This window comes from Phycodurus eques, chromosome 18 (assembly GCF_024500275.1).
Source record: "Phycodurus eques isolate BA_2022a chromosome 18, UOR_Pequ_1.1, whole genome shotgun sequence".
In the NCBI taxonomy this organism is placed as follows: Eukaryota; Metazoa; Chordata; class Actinopteri; order Syngnathiformes; family Syngnathidae; genus Phycodurus; species Phycodurus eques.
This window is the reverse complement of record NC_084542.1, coordinates 8062035-8081894: the sequence shown is the minus strand read 5'-3', so window position 1 is coordinate 8081894 and position 19860 is coordinate 8062035. Positions and strand designations below refer to the sequence as shown.

The 19860-nt window shown below is 42.8% G+C and overlaps 1 protein-coding gene across 1 annotated transcript in view; it reads right to left on the bottom strand.

The window, feature by feature from the left end:
• Nucleotides 1–19860, bottom strand: part of galnt14 (UDP-N-acetyl-alpha-D-galactosamine:polypeptide N-acetylgalactosaminyltransferase 14 (GalNAc-T14)) — a 74964-nt gene that overhangs the window by 12227 nt on the left and 42877 nt on the right. Inside the window, exons 3-7 of the mRNA XM_061704432.1 lie at nt 15766–15864; nt 9969–10036; nt 8674–8739; nt 4713–4834; nt 828–915 (exon numbers count right to left, since the gene is read on the bottom strand). Coding sequence (XP_061560416.1) covers nt 828–915; nt 4713–4834; nt 8674–8739; nt 9969–10036; nt 15766–15864 — 443 coding nt within the window. The remainder of the gene's footprint in view (nt 1–827; nt 916–4712; nt 4835–8673; nt 8740–9968; nt 10037–15765; nt 15865–19860) is intronic.

Here is a 19860-nt window from a genome sequence, read left to right as displayed (position 1 = left end):
GACTTTTGATATTAGTCATCGGTCAAATGTGAACTGTTTGAGATTAGGCTTTAGTTCTTTGAGGAAAGGCCTACAGTAGGTCAGGTCTTAAATCTTTATGATTAGGTCAAGATCATGATTTACATCTTTAAATTGAAACTTGGTCTAGGCCTTGTTCTATGTCCATGAGATTAGTCCAATGTCAGGTTTTAGGTCTTTGAGATGAGACCTAAACCAGGTTTAGAATCTTTGAAATTAGGCCTAGGTCAAGTCTGATATCTTTGCAATTAAATCTGGATCTGGGAGTAACTGATGGTGTAGTGGTACACTCGCCTGACTTTGGTGCAGGCAGCGTGGGTTTAGTTCCCACTCAGTAACGGTGTGAATGTGAGTGCGAATGGTTGTCCGTGTCTATATGTGCCCTGCGACTGACTGGCGACCAGTTCAGGGTGTAGTCCGCCTTTCGCCCGAAGTCAGCTGGGATAGGCTCCAGCGTCCCGCGACCCTAACCAGGATAAGCGGTGTTGAAAATGGATGGATAAACCTGGATCTGTTTTTAGGTCCATGAAACTAGATCTAGGTCAGATTTTAGGTCTCAATCAGGATTTACATATTTTTATATTAAACCTAGGCCAGTTCTGAAGTCTTTAAGATTACGGCATTGGTTTTAAACAATTTCAGGTTTTGGGGCCATGAGATTAGGCCTAGGTCACGTATGGAGTCACTGATTCTAAACCTAGGTCCGGTTTAAGGTCTTTTAAAATCGGGTGTGGTCTTTGCTCTTCAACCTATGTCAGATGAGGTCCAGGTCAAGAGGACCGGAGTAGCTTAGTGTGATGTTGGTGTACCTCCTCGTAGGTCAGCGGAGGCGGCCACGTACGCAAAGGTGTCCATGTTGATGATGTCGATGACGGGGCTAACCACTCTGGTCGGGTCCTGATGGAAAAACAAATGTGAAAAATAAAACATATGGACTAACATGCATAGAAAGTGGTAGCTTGACTTCCGAGTTTCATTAATGCCTGACCAAGCCTGTAATGTCAGTAAATGCCAAATTAATTTCCCCCATTGAAATTCGTTGAAATGCCATTAATCCGTTCCACCACAATTTATCATATCATTTTTCTACTAAAGAAAATACTGAATTTTATAAAATCATAAAACAGATAAACTGGTTTTATAATGAGTAATTACTGTCCACACTGAAGTATTAATGTTTAATACGTGCCTTTAAGGGGCATGGCAAAGTAAGTGATGTCAGGAGTTGACTCCGTCTGCGTCTCGGCGTGAGTTGTGGCCTACAGCAGCTCCTTGAGAGTGTTCTCATTTTGTAATTGTGTTTTTGACTGTAAAGTGCAACAGCGACTCTCCTTGCCCACATGCAAAGGCAGTACAGTACTTTAGTCGCTCCATTCATTTTTTAACTCGACTCAAGCAGCGGCGTAATGGAAGCCTGTTCGTGACTAGAATTTTGTACCGCAACACCAAGTAAAAAAAATAGACTGGAAAAACTCAAATTGGGTCACTCATGAATCAAGGAACCACTGTATGGATGCAATATCAAGTGAAGCTAAAGGCAGCCTGAATTTCCTCAGTTAAAAAAGACCTTGAGATCCAATAAAAAAAATGGTCTTGTAAAACCTTTGCGACTTTCTGGCTCCCTAGCGCCCCCATTAACCTTTAAATGAGATCCTGAGCGGTCGTTAAAAGAAGATGTGGGCCCAGCTCCAAAGTCACTCTGTCGTCCCGTCGGCTCTTCACGGGGATGAAAAGCCGGCTGGAGCTGGCGGCTTTAATGGTGGAACGAGCCACCATTAGCGCGGTCAAATGGGCGCCAATAATATTAGCCGGCAGGTGCGACGGTCGCGGACCATTAGCCGCGGCGTGCCCGTGCGGAGGACATGGGCTGTGTCGCTATGCACACTCAGTCTCTTTAAAAGCAGTTGGACGCCTTTGTTCACTTTTTCAAAAATGTTGAGATGTAAACGCACGGGATTTGTTAAAACGACAGCCTCACTGTTACTTCCACCACGGAGCTACTGGGTTGTCCTTGTTGTTGTTATGTGAAAACTAGCTGCTGTTAAGACAGAAAGGTTAAGGACTGAACCAGGATTCAGATTTGCAATTTTGAGCCTGGGTCCAATTTTACATTTTCCGATTAGGATAAAGTCCTAAAGTCTTCAGGTTTTATGTCTTTGAGATTGCACCTGGGTCAGGTCTGAAGTCTAGGAAATAAATTGTAGGTCAGGTTATGTTTATTTTATTTTTTATTTTTTATTAATTATATATACATTTTTAGATTAAATATAGGTTTGGTCTGAAACTTTTGAGATTAGGCCTAGGTCAGGTTTTAGGTCCTTGATATTAATCTCAAATCAGATTATACAGTACATTTTTAAAATGAGTGCAAAATCAGATAATATGGATTATGGATTTGTGATTAGTTTAAATACAGGTTCTCAATCTTTTGAGATTAGGTCTATATAAAGTCTGAAGGTTTTAATATTCTGCATCTGTCAAATAGTACATCTTTAAGAGTGACCCTATGTTAGGTTCTTAACCTTTTAGATTAGTCAAGGTCAGTTTTTAGCTCCTGAGTGATCAGGCTATCAGACTGAAAACTTTAAGCGCATGTCATTTTTTTTATTTTTAGATTTGCCCTACGTGAAGTTTTAAACATTTGAGTTTAAACCTCAATTGGGAATGAAGTCTTTCCGATTAGCCCTGGGTCAGGTTTTACATCTTTGAATTTAAGTCAAGGTCAACTCTGTGACATTAATCCTAGGTCAGGTCGCACGTCTGTTTCAGGTTAAAGTCAGGTTCTAAACATTAATGATTAAGACTCGGTCAGGTTTTACTGTACAGTATATCTTTGAGGTTAGTTGTAGGTCAGGTTACAGTCTGTGAGATTAAGCCTCAGTCAGGTCTGAAGCTTTGAGATGAGACAAAATGTCAGGTTTTATCGTCTATAATATCAAGCCTAGGTCAGGTTCTAAATCTCTGAGATTTAGCCCAGGTCAGGCTTCAAATTAGGTCGAGGTCAGGTTCTAAACCTTTGATATAATACCTAGGTCAGGTTTGAAGTCTCGAGTGAAGCAGGAAGCAGAATTAAAATTTTAAACCTAGGTCAGTTTTGGTGTTTCAGGTTTTCAGTCAGGTTTTAGGGCTTTGAGATTGGGCCTGGATCAGGTTCTAAATATCCAAGAATAAACCTAGGCCAAATTCTAACCATTTGCGATTAGGCTTGGTCAAGTTTATGTGTGTTTGAGATTAGTCGTAGGTCAGGTTTTTAGTACGCATTGTGTTGCCCCCCTAATGAGAGTTGTTCCTAACATTTGGGTGAGTTAATTCAGCTAAGTGACAATGAAAACAATTGAAACAGCAACAAGGTAAAACCACATTAATACATATACCATACTGTATACATTGAAACAGCAAATAATCTTTGAAAAGAAGAGAAGAACTTTGTGGTATTTAAGGCCAGGAAAGTGTTGTGTGTTTCTTTCTAGAAGCCTCTCTCTGGGTGCAAGCTTCCCTCCCAGGCATACAGACATTACGACATTAAAGTCACATGGATCAATAACACATATATTTAAATCTCAATACAAAGTGCAGGCCACCACCCCGGTGTGATGGATGACTTTCATCTCACAAACACACACCTGCGCACGCATACACACCCACACACGTGCACGCGCACTGAGAATGAATATGGATGATGCGCAACGAGGTGAATGAGATGAATGTCTCAGAGTGGAAAGGTCATTGATATCAGCAAAAACAAAAATCTGGTTGGAGGGAGAGTGACATGAGGAAAGAGAGAAAGAGAAAAGGGCGAGCATGAGAAAAAGCCCAAGGCGGGGAAGCTGAAGAACTGAAGAATAAGGAGAAGGAGACTAAAGGGGAAGAAGCCTGATGAGAGGAAGCATGAAAAAAGAAAGCACGGGCAAAGCATGAAAGGAAGAAATATGAAAAGCATGAGAAGAAGCATCCTGAAAACAGAAAGTATAAGAGGTAGCACTAAAGGACACATAACATGAAAAGAAGACTCATGAAAAGAAGCAGCATAAAGTGTAGAACAATGGGAAGAAAAAGCATGACCGGAGGAAGCACCAGGAGATGAAGCATCAGAATATGAAGCACAGGGACAAGAAGCATGAGGAGAAGAAGCATGTAAATGCAGAGCATGAAAGGAAGAAAGAAAAGAAGCATGATCAGTAGAAAAATGACAAGAGAAAGCATGAGAAGAGGAAGCATGAGGAGAAGAACCTGCATGATAACAAGAAGCATGAGGAGGAAAAGCCTGAGGCGGGTAAGCTTGAAAGAAGATGACGCATGAAAACAAAAGTATGAGCGGTGGAAGCACCAAAGGAAAAAAACCACAACATGAAAACAAGAAGCATGACGAGCAGAAGCCAGAGAAAACAAAGCCAGAGAAATGGAAGCATGAAAACAATAAATGAGTAGAGGAAGCACTAAAGGAAAACCATGAATTGAAGAAACACGAGGATGAATTGAAGAACCATGAGTAGAACAAGAAAAGGAAGTAAGAGGAGAAAGAAGCCTGAAAAGAAATGTGAGAGGAAGCCTGAGAAGAAAAGGCTCGAGGAGAAGAAGCACGAAAAATGAAACAAGAAGAGAAAAAGAATCATGAGGAGATGAAAGACAATGAGAGGAAGCATGATGAGAAGAAATGCCATGAGAAGAGAAAGGATTGTTTGCGGGGCGTCCACCTGTTTGATCCTGTGAAGGAGGGGGGGCAGCCAGTCCTTGTTGACCTCGCAGTGACTGTCCAGGAACGCCAGCACCTTCGCGCTCGCCGCGTCGGCACCGCCAACTCTGGACCGGATCAGACCTGACGCACGCAATCACATTGGGAGGTATCGGATGTTACCAGTCAGGTTTCTTATCGACCGCGCTCAACGGGGTGCTAAACTTTGTCCTTTCACAATCACATGATGTCACTCGCGTTGGCTGCAAACTGAAGCTTGAATGTTGCAAACGAGTGCAGTTTTCCTAACAGCTGTTAGTTCGTCCGTTGGTAAGTAACACACAAACGGAAGAAATGGTTCCAATCTCCTGTCCCGTTCAGTTTTCGTCCCTCTCTGTAACTCCTACGGGATGCATTCCTCGTCGAGGGCGTGCCGGCCGGCTCCACGCGGGGGCGTTCAAGGCAAACGCCGAAATTGTACTCCAGTCACATTCCCAGTAATGTCCCCAGTCGGGTCCGCCGTTCCATTCCCCGTCACGTTTGGTCACATCCCCGATCACGTTAGTCACATTAATTCCCAGAAACAATCTCAGTCATGTTCAGAGTTGGCTCCCCAATCGCATTCCCAGTCACAGTTGCATTTTCATTACTTTTTTAGTCACGTTGCCAGTCACATTCTCGGTCAAGTTCCCAGTCGTGTTCCTCTAAGACTCCAAACCTTATTTATCAGGCATCTTCCTGATCTTCGTCAACATTCCCAGAAGTAGAAGCTTCATATATCTCAGGCTTGAGACCAGCCCAGTCACATTCCCAGTGATGTCCGCAAATTACATTCCCTCTCACGTTCGGTCACATCTCCACTCATTTACAATTCCCAACCTTACTTGTCAAGCATCTTTATGATCTTCGTCAACATTCCCCAAAGTAGACGAACCTCCCCCCATTTAAAGATTATGATTGTGCCTATTGTAGCTGTACTTATAAGACACGCGGCTCATTTCCGCGCTTGCAGTCAGTCTTCCTCAGAGAACGCCTCATGGACGTGGACGCAACCTTTGAACAAGCCCAGCACACTGCACGAGACAGGAAGTGAGTCAGCGCTTCCTGCCGACGTGGATGTGTGTGCGTGTGTAAATGAGCTTGTTAGGCAAGCCAGTGTTCTCTCCTGTTTGAACTAAATGCTCTGATCAATATTCACTGACATGTAACTGTGTGTGCGTGTGTGCGTGCGTGCGCATGTGTGTGTCAGTGACATTGTCAGAAGTTTCATGCGGTGCCGTTGGGCCGAGGCTCAGCCAATTTAAAATCCCATTTCATCCTCAATAAGGCTTTATTTTCTGGATGGGCGCACACGCACACACGCACACACACGCACACACACACAAAATGAAGAATGGGCGACTTTGTACATGAAGGTGTGTTTTACAACTGAAAGCGTACGTGTGTGTGTGTGCGTGTGTGCGCACCATGCAGTATTGGCTTGGTGAGCATTTATGGACCTTAAAAAGACAATCAAGAAAGAAGACCTGAAGTCATAAACTGTTAACGAGCCAAACAGAGAAATTGGCCTTTTGTGTGTGTGTGTGTGTGTGTGTGTGTGTGTGCGCGCGTGGTGTAACGAAAGCAGGCAGTGACACCGTGCAGGACGTCGTCGCCTTGCTGTCGTCAAAGAACGTGAATACGAAAAGAAAAGGCCAAACACTGCAGACAAAAAAGGACAAAGTAGAAGAAGGAACATCTGTTAAAACGTGATCAATTATCGCGTTAAAACGTTAAAAAAAATTGACTTTTGCATTTGTCAAAACAAAACGAAGCAATTATTTCCAGTTCAGATCACTGGCGAAGCTCGATGAAGGTAGGTGTGTTTTATAAATCAAATGTTAGTAGCTGTGTAACTACACTGCTCTCCTATAATACTGTAAAAAAACAGTAAAAGGACCAATTGTTTAAAAAGAAAACACAAATACCTTCATAGGGCTCCTGCGAATGACCTGAATTGGGACTCAAACTTATGTTAAAATGTGAACTTTATCACCTTTAAGCATGACATTTATAACGTCAAAATGTGATACTGAACTTTTGTTTTCCTGTTGTGGGCGCTATACACTTCCGTACAAGTATGCGCTCGCAAATCCATCCATCCATCCATTTTCTGAGCCGCTTATCCCAGCTATCATCGGGCAGGAGGCGGGGTACACCCTGAACTGGTCGCCAGCCAATCGTAGGGCACATACAAACAAACTACCATTCGCACTCACATCCACACCTACGGGCAATTTAGAGTCTCCAATGAATGCATGTTTTTGGGATGCGGGAGGAAACCGGAGTGCCCGGAGAAAACCCACGCAGGCACGGGGAGAACACGCAAACTCCACACAGGCGGGGCCGGGGATTGAACCCGGGTCCTCAGAACTGTGAGGCTGACGCTCTAACCAGTCGTCCACTGTGCCGCCCTCGCAAATCAGAGCGCAAAAATAAAAATAAATCAATCAATCAGTTGAATGGCATCTTGTCTTTTGGAATAATCTCAATCTACTCACTCGTAGCTCAAGGCACCACTGTAGTAATAATAGAAGAATAGCAATAAAACATCAGCATTTTTTCTTAGTTTATTATTTTATTTAAATTTTATTTTGCTGTCAGATGTGTTATTCTGCATGAAAATGAGTGTGAATCGTGAAAGGCTTGTGCCCGTTTGATCCCGCACATTGTGTAGCTGTCATGTTCATTTGGCGTATTGCGATCGTTCACATTCTATTTTTAAGAGCGTGAAAGTGGATTTGCGGAGCGAGAAGAAGCCACGAGCGGGACGCCGCGGTGCAACGTCCACTTTTAGTCTGATTGAGACATTTGCAGATTTGCACGCTCTTAAAGTGGACACGTTTAAAAGAGCGGAAACTTAGCCATGGACCTCGACTCATCAACCCGACAGAGATGCACGGCGCAACCAAACCAAAGCTTCGGTTATTGCCAATAAATGCACTGTGTGGCATATAAAAAAAGCCCCTTTTTACTTGCGTTTTACAGAGTTAGCAATTAGATCCCACAAGCTCAACACGTAAATATCTCCATTGATTTGAAGTTGGACGAATTGTTACTTATAACTGACACAACTGCCCCACCAATTGATTGATACATTTACTGGTAACAAAAAATGTAATTTTAAATCAGAATTCATGAACAAATCCTGCACACAAAGTATTGTATACAAATTTTGTTCATTTTATGTTAAGGGATTTGGTGGCAGAGAGAAAGAGAGGGAGAAAAAAAATGCTTCCCTTATCTGTCTGTTATCTGTTAAAGTGAAGAAAAATTGCATGAAAAGAACTAACCTATTCAGCAAGAAACATGAAGTAGACACATTTTAATTGCTTTCGTGGGCCACATAAAGTGGTGCAGCAGGCTGGATCGGGCCCTCAGGCCTCCAGTTTGGCACCTGTGCTCTAAAAAATGGCTGTCAATTAATATTACAATCAATTAGGTGTCGATGAATCGGTGAATTGTTTTACTTCTACTGTCATTTTGCTTTTAAACTTGGGCAAAAGCTTGGTGCACCCCCACGAGGGTGTTGCACACCTGGCGCACAGCCTGGAGGTAGCGGTGCAACCGGCGCACCCTTTGGAAGACGTCGTGTACCCCCCTGGATGGCATTACTCACGCAATTTTACACTGTCGCATTGAGTTAAATTGCACCTATTTTGCAAATTGCCTCTTGCCCCGCCTTGCACCCCGACATCTGGATTTGGGCCTGTTGGAAAGCGTGGCGCACCCCTTTGAGGGTGAGCGCGCCCCCTGGAGGGCGTTGCGCACCCGCGGCAGAGCCCCGAGGGGGTGGGGCACTCTACGTGGAGGGCGAAACACCCCCCCCCCCCCCCCCCCAAGGGTACACACGCACAAAACTATGCCGAGTATATATGCATACTAAATGACACTTAAAATGCTAATTTACTGTCACGCACGCACACACACACACACACACATACCTTCTCTCTTGCTGTTGTGTAGACATTTGACTTTAGGCAATTTGGTGAGAAGCTCACAGTCACTCCCTGAAACAACACAAAGACAACAAAATGAATCCCACAAAGCGGTGTGTGTACTCGTGTGTAGTCTAAAGCAGCTCGATGATGAATTATTAAAATTAACGACAAGATGAGGGTGTGGGGATTTGGGTTGGTGTGCGTCTGCTGGTAAACGAGTCTTGTTTTATTATCACAAAAAAAATCCTGCAGAGCTGCTCCGAGCATCACTTTCATTGTTTACACGCGGCATCTATTATTTAGAACATTTTCATTTTCTCTTCTTATTGGACGACTACATAACTTGCTCAAACTTGTTCTACTTTCTTTTGTGGGTTCACTTTTCGTGTCAGCGGGAAGGACGCGGCGTCTCTCCGGAGACGAGCGGTCGCAGCTGGATGACCGCTCCGCTCTCTGACTGCGAAATAGATGCCTCACTTTTCACCTGAATGCCTTTGTGTGTGCGTGCGAGCGTAAAAGTGTGTGCGTGCGTGTACATTTGTATAGTTGTGCCCTGAGATACAAGTTTAAGTCGTTCTTTGACCACGCTTGTAAGTCAAAACACCTTTCCCCTTTGAAATGAATGAAAATGCCGTTAATCCGTAACCCTAACCCCCCCCCAAAATAATAATAATAATAAAAATAGCCCTCTAAGATATATAAAAACAAAGTAATCACATAATTAAATAGCATTTAAAAGAATAAAACGTTTTCATCACACATTCTCCTTTAATGCTCGTCGTGCTGCTCATTTTGGCGTCTACACCTTGGCCACCTGGGGGCAGTATAAGACAGACAGACGGCTTTAAAGTGGACCCCCGGATATTCGCAGTTCAGCATCTGCGTATTCACCTATTAATAATAATAATTTTTAAAATGATTATTTATTTGGGGGGGGAATCTACCCCCCCCCCCCCACCCCATTTCATAGAAACCACTTATTTGCAGTATTTTCACACTTATTCACGTTTCTTTGTAATTTAGAAAAACAATATTCCATGGCAATTATAATGACCGTCAATCATCGGCAGATTTTCGCTATTTGCGGTCAGGCCAGGTCCCTATGCACCACGAATATCAGGGGTCCACTGTACTGTACTCGAGATACAGCTCCTGTCCCTGCTTCTCATTACGGCACTAATATCAGTTGTTCATTTGATAATAATAATAATATATGCCCGTGGGTATTGTTATATTGTCTATTTCCATGTGTTGCTGCACCATTTGTGTTCAGCAATCAGTTTTGTGTGTGCGCTCACCGTCATCGCTGAAGTCGTCCACCAGAATGATCTCATGGATGAGATGAACAGGAGTTCTGTTTAACACACTGACAGAGAAACACACTGTGTTACACACACACACACACTCATGAAGCCATTACATCCGCATGGCACACCATTTGAGTGAACACACTGAAAATGTCAGGCTAAATTCCCTCCTTAGAAATGCGTTAGCTTTCTGTCGCCCGGCAAAGAAAAATATATTTCATTAAAGCTCAAGATTGAGACATCAAAAATTCATAACTTTTACGCCGCAAAAATGTCTTACTGTCCAAGTTCAGCTTTTATTTTCAATATTTACACTCTGCTCTGACCGGCCGGGGGGGATGGGTGGGGGACACACACCAAGATGTCAGGGAGTGGAAGGTTGAACATTATAAGTGCGGTTCAAATCCCCCTTAGATGCATTTGAACACAATAAATGGGAATCAAATCACATTTATATAAATATGAAAATAAATTAGATTCACCGCCCACTGAGTTGAACATAAACATAAGTGGGGTTAAGATCTTGAAGAGATAAATTTGGGATACATTGGAACATATTAGCTGGGGTTCACATACTACAGTGACACATAAACAATAAGTCAGGTACAAAATGACTGAAATGAATATTAAAATACAGTTAAACGGGGTTCAAATCCCAGAGATTAATGCAGTATGAACATAAATGGGGTTTAGAACTTATACGAAGATAAATAGGAACATAGGAAATAGGATCCACATATTACTGACATATAAATATGAACCTTATAAGGGTTAAAATCGAAATGAACATGAATATAATTCCAGTTCACAGTTTAATGGTATGAATATTAATATAAATTAGATTCCAATCCCACCTAAATACATGTGAAAATAATAAGTGTACTTCATATGTTAATGAAATACATCTGAAATCAACAAGTGCAGGTTCAATCCCACCGGCATAAATAGGAGCAGAATAAATTGCCTTGAAATCTTAATGGGATAAATATGATGAAAATAAGTGGGCTTCAGTGGCAACTGGAATAAATATGAAGGTAATAAGCTGGGATATGGATCAGTAGTTAGTGTTGTTGCTGATGATGACGGGGGGGATACGTAGATCTGCAGGCAGACTGCCCGTCTCATCGGGGCTGATCTATGTGCGCGTTGCGAGGGCGCTTCAAAGACCACTGGTTAAAATATGAACTTCACAAACAGGGTTCAAATCTTAATGAGATAAACATGAACATTCACTCAGCTGAATACGAGCATAATAAGTGGGGGTGAAAAGCCAGAGATAAATCCAAACATAATAAGATCATCCCACTGAGATAAATATAAACAATGATCATAACCAGGGGCATGACTTTACCCACTGCCAGGCTGCATGGGGGAAACCGCATGCTCTTGTTTTTTTCCGTCAAAAACGTATTTTTACTTGACATTTTATTTAGGGCACATTTTTGGCTTGGGGAGGAGGCAGAGAAAGCTACAGAAAGCAGATGAGTGCGCTGAATGAAATCGGTCCGTCACATGAATTGATTCAAATTGTCTTCTATTTCGGAATGTGCTCATTGGGTAAGTGAGTGAGAACCACGGAAGGGGGGGGGGGGGGGGGGGAAAGCCAAGCTCCAGCAGGACTTTGAACAACTTTTCGGCCAGCTCCATCAAAGTGGATGGAGAGCATGGAATTATTCCACCGCGCGGGCGGACACACACACACACACGCACGCACGCACACACTGCCTGACCCTCAATCTGTGCACCATCTTTCTTTTTTCTCTCATTTTGATGGTATCAGCAGGTACACACACACACACACACACACACACACACACACACACACTGGCCCGAGTTCAGCTCATTATAGCAGCCAGTGTGTAGGGACTGACTACGCCTGACTATCGCAGAGGCCGTGTGTGTGTGTGTGTGTGTGTGTGTGTGTGTGTGAGGGTGTGCGTGTTGCCATCTCCCCTGCAGGCCTTCTTAAAGCTCTGCAGTTTTCAACCAATTAAAAGACAATCTGTCTCCCTGGGACACGCTGCTCCCTTTGCTCTGCGCCTCACTTTCCCATTTTGTGTGCGTGCGTGCGTGTGCGAGTGTGTCTTGTTGACTTGGGAGCTGAAACTATTCTGCCGCCATTTATTTTTAGTTGGTGAGTCTGCAGTGTTGGCCCAAACACAAACAGAATGTGAGCGAGCGAGCTCAGCCGTTTTCTACGACTCTTTAAGACATTTATTCTTATAATCACCACTTTTTATATATATTTATTATTTTCTGGCCTGGCAGTGGGAGCGCATAAACATTTCATAGTTGCATTATTTATAAGTTGAGGCGGAGACGCAATGCTTGATTCTCTTCCACACTTAGCGCTTCTTCACTAATGAACAACACAAATATGGAGCGGACTCCCGCATACTCGCGATGCGGCATTTGCAAATTCGCCTTTTCACAGATGTTCTTTTTCTACCTATCCCCCGTCATTTGCAGAAACCCTTGCTTATTCGTGTGCTATTGCTTCTTTGTGTTATTTGTGTTTCCTCTCAGGGTGTCTTCATTTTAGTTTAGTTGGTCTGGTCTAAGCTCATGAACGCACACCCATGAACCTACTGTATTATATTATCTAAAAAAGAAAAACAGTTTGTCATTCATTATGAAGTGAAAGGCCTTATTTTCCCTTTTGTACACATCATTTCTTTTTAATCAAGCAAAAAATATACTTTATCCAAACACTTGATTATTCAATTAATTTTTTTCTAAACTATTCAATCGCTGCAGCCCCAGTCTTTTTACATTTATTTTTCTTTATTTAATTTTGTATTTGCTCTTTCAAATAAACTACTTCATTCATTCATTCATTCACACATGTACAGTGTCAGCACCCACACTGGTATCGGTTAATCTCTATATTTATTATTATTATTATTATTAAATCTTAATTAGTGAATGACATTTTTATTTCGGTAAATTGCTATTTATTTAATTGCCTTTTAAATCTTTATTATATTTTATAAGTATATGTACAGTTACGGCAGAGCAGTATATGCACATAAAAACGTCTGTACAGTACAGTATAGACAGTTAATGCACGTAAGCATCATGCGCTCGCAATTTCTTTTAAATTAAGATCGGCAAAGAAAAGTCGTTTTTTGTTTTGTAACTTTGAGAAGTTGAAGTGCTCTTATTGCATTTTTGTTGCATGTGTCTAATGCTTTAATTTAGTCATTTAGTAACGCTGGGCTGAAAGAAAAAGATAAAATGTGCCTTGTCTCTTTCAATTTAACAGGATAAAGCTTCACGTTGCTGCTCGAGGGGTGCGGACGCTCACTGCCTTTGATTCCTCGTGCACGTTGGCATCCTGCTTTAATATAAGACATGGTCTTTCTCTCCTACTTGAAGGAGCGGGGCTGCGGGGTCTCCTTGTCGATATTTAATCAAGCTGCAATCTGACAATTGATCGTCTCATCAGAGCAGACGGAGGCATCACGGGAGAAGCCGAGTGATGAGATTAGCATCGTGTTCCATGCTTGTTCTCTAAAATAAACTCAACTTGAAAGTGACTATTTTGTCTTCTCAGAAGGTCAGTGCTCCGCTTGTGACGCGTTAGAAATGTGACGTCGAGATCAACGCCAGCCGAGGACTTGAAAGTGATGTAGTCCAGTTTGCCAGATGGACTCTCTGGTCTTTGCTTGCATACTCACTTAGTGAGGAACATACTAAGGAACATATTTTACATGTCAAAATCTCACACCACAAAACAAAAACTGGAACAAGTATATGTAGTGGTGCCTTGAGATACAAGTGACCCAACTTAAGTTTTTAATCAAGATACAAGTCGTCATTCGGATGATATTTATTATATTATTTATATATTTAGCAGTTGCACGAACCAATATTGTGCTTGTTTATCGAATGTATATATATATATATATATATATATATATATATATGTTAAATAAGCCACCATGTGGCCCAAGAAAGTGTGCAGAAATCGTGTTATGCTACGTGCATTTATTTTGAAGGTCTGACTTAGGACGGGATGTTACGCTGTTATTGCCCTAACATGTAGTAAATCTGCCAATGCTTTGGATGAACGCATATCCATCATGGGAAAAGAACGGCCGAATCACGTTTTATTTTATTAATTTTTTGGTGCGCCAACGGAGCAGATGAACAAAAACTGGGACAAAATTTAGAAGACAAATAGATGCAAAACAGTCATCAAACAACTAATCGTATGAAAACTAAGGCATACGAAAAAGGCATACGAAAACCAAGGTTCCACTGTATACTGTGTATATACAAAAAAAAAAGAAAAACATTACACAGCCATAAGTATTCAGACCCTTTGCTCAGTATTTAGTAGAAGCACCCTTTTGAGCTAATGCAATCAGGACTTTTTCACACCTGGATTTGGGGATCCTCTGCCATCCCTCCTCGCAGACCCTCTCCAATTCTGTCAGGTTGGATGGTGAACGTTGGTGGGCAGCCATTTTCAGGTCTTTCCAGAGATGCTCAATTGGGTTTTAAGTCAGGGCTCTGGCTGGGCCATTCAAAAACAGTCACGGAGTTGTTCTGAAGCCACTCTTTCGGTATTTTAGCTGTGTGCTCAGGGTCATCGTCTTGTTGGAAGGTGAACCTTCAGCAAGGTCTTAGGTCCTGAGCACTCTGAAGAAGGTTTTCATCCAGGATATCCCTGTGCTTTGCCGCATTCATCTTTCCTTCGATTGCAAGCAGTAGTCCTGTCCCTGCAGCTGAAAAACACCCCCACAGCATGATGCTGCCACCACCGTGCTTCACTGTTGGGACTGTATTGGACAGGTGATGAGCAGTGCCTGCTTTTCTCCACACATACCGCTTAGAATTAAGGCCAAAAAGTTCGATCCTGGTCTCATCAGACCAGAGAATCTTATTTCTCACCATCTTGGAGTCCTTCAGGTCCTTGTTTTTTAGCAAACTCCATGCGGGCTTTCATGTGTCTTGCGATGAGGAGAGGCTTTCGTCGGCCACTCTGCCATAAAGCCCCGACTGGTGGAGGGCTGCAGTGATGCTTGACTTTCTAGAACCGACTGCCTCTCTGGAGCTGAGCCACAGTGATATTTGGGTTCTTCTTTACCTCTTTACCTGGCTCTTCTCCCCCGATTGCTCAGTTTGGCCGGATGGCCAGCTCTAGGAAGGCTTCTGGTCGTCCCAAACGCCTTCCATTTCAGGATTATGGAGGCCACTGTGCTCTTAGGAACCTTATGTGCAGCAGAATTTTTTTTTGTAACCTTGGCCACATCTGCCACAATTCTGTCTCTGAGCTCTTCAGGCAGTTCCTTTGACCTTGTGATTCTCATTTGCTCTGATATGCACTGTGAGCTTAAGGTATTATATAGACAGGTGTGTGGCTTTCCTCATCAAGTCCAATCAGTATAATCAAACACAGCTGGACTCCAATGAAGGTGTAGAACCATCTCAAGGATGATCAGGAGAAATGGAGAGCATCCGAGTTAAATATGAGTGTCACAGCAAAGGGTCTGAATACTTATGGCTGTGTGATATTTCAGTTTTTCGTTTTTAATAAATCAGTAGAAATTTCAACAATTGCGTTTTTTTCCCCTGTCAATATGGGGTGCTGTGTGTACATTAATGAGGGAAACAAATTACTTAAATGATTTTAACAAATGGCTACAATATAACAAAGAGGGAAAAAAATTACCCACACACACACACCTACACGCACACACACCATAGAGAGTCCACGATACACGTGGTACAAAGCCCTGTTGCACACACACAGGTATGCACAAGTGTGTTGCGTGTGTACCTCCTGACAGTGCGCAGCAGCGTGGAGCGAGCCTCGTTGTGGAAGGTGATGACGATGGAAGTCGGAGGAAGGTTGGCGTCATAGTGTAACGTGCTGCACCTGCGCACACACGCAAAAACATTTGAAAACTCTAGAACTGTACGTGAGTTTATCTTTACAAATGTCTCCCACCGACACATCCACACACATAATTTCTCCGAAAGTGACACACGTGTGTTCACACTGCAGAACAGGAATAATAAATGAGCAGCCAGCTCATTAAAATACAGCAGACAATAATGTGAAAGTGGAGGCCGCTGCCGCTGCTGGGTCAGCACGCTTCTTCTACTATAACGCACACTGGCCTTTACCTATATGCAATTGATGGATGGCTGACATTTTCAAACAAAAGCAGCTGTCTGGCTCACTGGTGGCCTTTCTAGTATGCGCGCTTATGTGCGTCACGTTTAAAGTCCCGACGACCTGCTGAAGTGTCCTTGAGCCCGACAGGAAGTGGGAGCTTGTGCAGCGTGAGCGCCCGGCCGTGAAATAAGACTATCAGGAGATCATTAAGCAGCAATTAGTTTTTGATTGGATGAGAAAAAGGTGGAGGAGGTCACAACAAGTCTGAAGGTAAAGTTGCAATAAACTTGACACTGTGGCACAGGTGGCAAAAGGATGGCACACACTGTACAGTGATGCCTTGAGATAAGAGTTCCTTTTGTTCAATGACCATGCTCATATCGCCAGTTCCTTAAAGAAAATAGGTTGATACAAATTGCCCCGCTATTGGCTGGCGACCAGTCCAGGGTTCACCCCACCTCTCGCCCGAAGTCAGCTTGGGTAGTGATCGATTCCAGCTCACCTGCAACGCTAATGGAGAGAAACCCTACACAGTGGAACCTCAATATAACAGACCCTGATTAAACGGACTTTGGATTTAATGGACATAAAATAGTGTCCAGTTGGAACTCCAAATCCCCCCTTTCATGCACCAGTGAGGTAAGTTTGTATAAACTTGAAAACCTTTCAAACATTTGTAAGCTTTTTTTTTTAAGGATGTTTTTAGTCCACGAAATAAAGAACAAAATAATTTTGTACTGTACTGGTGTTTTTAGGCTATAAAAAAGTGCTCCAATTTAACAGACAATCTGATTTAATGGACAACCACCCTCCACAGCCCCCCCCCATTAGTCCGTTAAATCAAGGTTCGAGTGTATATAGAAAATGAATGGATCAAGGATTAGTTAGAAAATGAATAAATATATTTTATGTAAGCCGGCACGGTGGACGACTGGTTAGCACATCTGCCTCACAGTTCAGAGGAGCGGGGTTCAAATCCCGGCCCCGCCTGTGTGGAGTTTGCATGTTCTCCCCCGTGCCTGGGTGGGTTTTCTCCGGGCACTCCGGTTCTTGCTAAGAAAGTTTCTCTCTCTCTGTGTTGTGTGAAAAAAATATATATACATATATGTAGAGAGAGCGAGACAGAGAGAGAGATGCAGTAGAGTGTTGTACACACATATTTTCTCCTATCGCATCCCATAATGCACCTCTGTGCCGCCATCTCCACTTTTGCCGCACTTGATTTATGCAGCAGCTCCAGCACAGAGCAGAGATCGGGAGATAAAGGCCGACCTGCAACACAAGCGTGTGTGTGTGTGTGTGTGCAGAGAGAGAACCCACGTACACAATGGCAGTCACAGATGTACAGACACCATTTGTGCTGACAGATGACTGATGCTGAAGCTGATATGAACAAGCTTCCATACTCCCTCAGTGTGTTCTGTGTGTGTGTGTGTGTGTGTGTGTGTGTGTGTGTGTGTGTGTGTGTGTGTGTGTGTGCGCGCGCGCACTCTTCATGCGTCATGTTCGGAATGGAGAGACAGGAAATCAGTGGTAAGGACAGACTTGAGGGGGTGGAAAAAAGCAGATGAGGAGAAACCAGGGATGAGGACTTTATCCAACGAGGAAGAGGACATGAGGAAGATGAGTACACAAGCAAGACAAGAGATGAGAATGTGAGGAAAATGAGAACATGAGGAAGAGGACACAGATAAGATGAAGATGTGAGAAGGATGAGGACATGAGGAAGAGGAGGACATGAGGGAGAAGAGGACACAAGGAAGATGAGGAGATATGGGGGATGAGAACATGAGGACACAAGCACAATAAGGACATTTGGGACATGAGGAATAGGAGGACATGGTAAGAGGAAGACGAACACATGCTGACAAAAGAAGGAATAAATGAGCATGAGGAGGACATGAGGATGACGAGGATGTGAGGAAAATTGGAACACGAGGAACAGGGCACATGGAAGATGAAGATGTGAGAAGGTTGAGGACGATCTGAAGAATAGGAGGATGTGAGGAAGATGAGACCATAAGGAAAAGGAGGACAAGGATGATGGGGAACGTGAGGGCACAGAGAAGAGGAGGAGCTGAGGAAGAGGAGAAAAAGGAAGATGAGAATCGGAGGACATGAGAAAGATGAGATCATGAGGACACGAGGAACATGAGGAGATTTGGCAGAAGAAGGATGAGAATGCGAAGGAGAGAATTAACACGAGATTCACTTGTCAAGTGGAGGAGGGGCGAGGGGGAAGACGATGTGCAGAACGATGAGTAACTGTGTTCATATTTGCACACAGTGACGGCATGCCAATCCCGTCACCGGACCGCTCCGCCGCTCGTTAGGGGGTCGGCCATATTTAACTCCCGTCGACACGCCAAATGGCTTTTCAACGGCAACCGGATGCCACTCATCGGCAAGACACAGCTTTCCCTTCACGTGACGTCGACGTCCTTTTCCCTTTGGAGGGGATTGGGGGCTTAATGAGCATGTCAGGTGACGCCTGTCAAAATGGACGCCCAGCAAGCGGCAACGTGACGGGAAAACGGCGATCGGACGCCAAGTGCGTCAACAAAATTAAGAGGCACAAAAACAACCACAAAGCTGAGCTTTTAAGTCCGCTAGCTTAATGCACCATTTTCGACTGCCTCCCACCACAAGTCCTGCCGGAAGACCAGGCAGCAAAAGATGAACCATCGCTGCCTTGTCTTGCAGCAGTTCTACACCACTGTTTCTTTGGAATAAATCATTTATTGTATAATGTTTGACATTATAATAGTGATTTGTTAAAGATATTTATTTTTCTGTCAATCATTGTTTTTATTTATTTTACATTAATATTGTTGCAATTGCATGAAAAGTTATTCTAAAAAAAAAATAAAGCAGCGTTGAATCTATTTATTCTTCTGTTTTAAAAATAAAGTAATAAGAATACTGTTAAAATAGCAGACCGCCGAGTAGTATTGTTAAAAGTGTAATGATATCTTTATCCTCTGCAAAGAATGACTAATATTAGTGATGTACTGATGATATGGGAGGAGTTGCGACATCTCAATCAACAGTATATCCATCTGTCCCTCTTATACTGCCCCCAGGTGGCCAACGTGGGCAGACCAGAAGGAGCAGCACTCCACTGATGGAGAAAGCGGGACAAAAATGGTTTAATGTCTTTTAATTAGATCATTACTGTATGTTTTTATAAAGTAGACTGTGTGGAGTGCTAATTTTCCTCATTAAAATCCATATTACAAGGCTGGAACAGATCATTTCAATGGGAAAAGATTTGCGATACGAGTGTTTTAAGTTATAAGTGTAGTCACAGAACAAATGACACTCATATCTCAAGGCACCACAGGATAAGAAAGATGATTAAAGGTCATGATTCAAATATAAACAAAACGTCACGTGATTTATTCTTCAAAAGTGACAAAATGGTTGACAGTCACGGCGTCTACCCTCCTCTCAAAATTGGAAAAATGATTTATTGGCTTTTATTTTTGGGGAATTTATACTGAAACTGGCTGTTGCCTATGCATTAGATTTATTTATTTATTTATTTATTTTTTAAAATTTGTTTTTAAGTTTTCCTTTGACTCTAGTGACTGGGATAAATGTCCTGCTTTTTCTAGGTTCATCTGGAAATTGCTAATTGTTTGTACCTCCTACGCTGTGCTGTCTGTGTCCTTTGTTCTTATGGCTTAAATGTTCTGAGTAACCGAACAATAAGCTTTAGAGTAGCTTCTCATTATTCAAATGCAAACACAC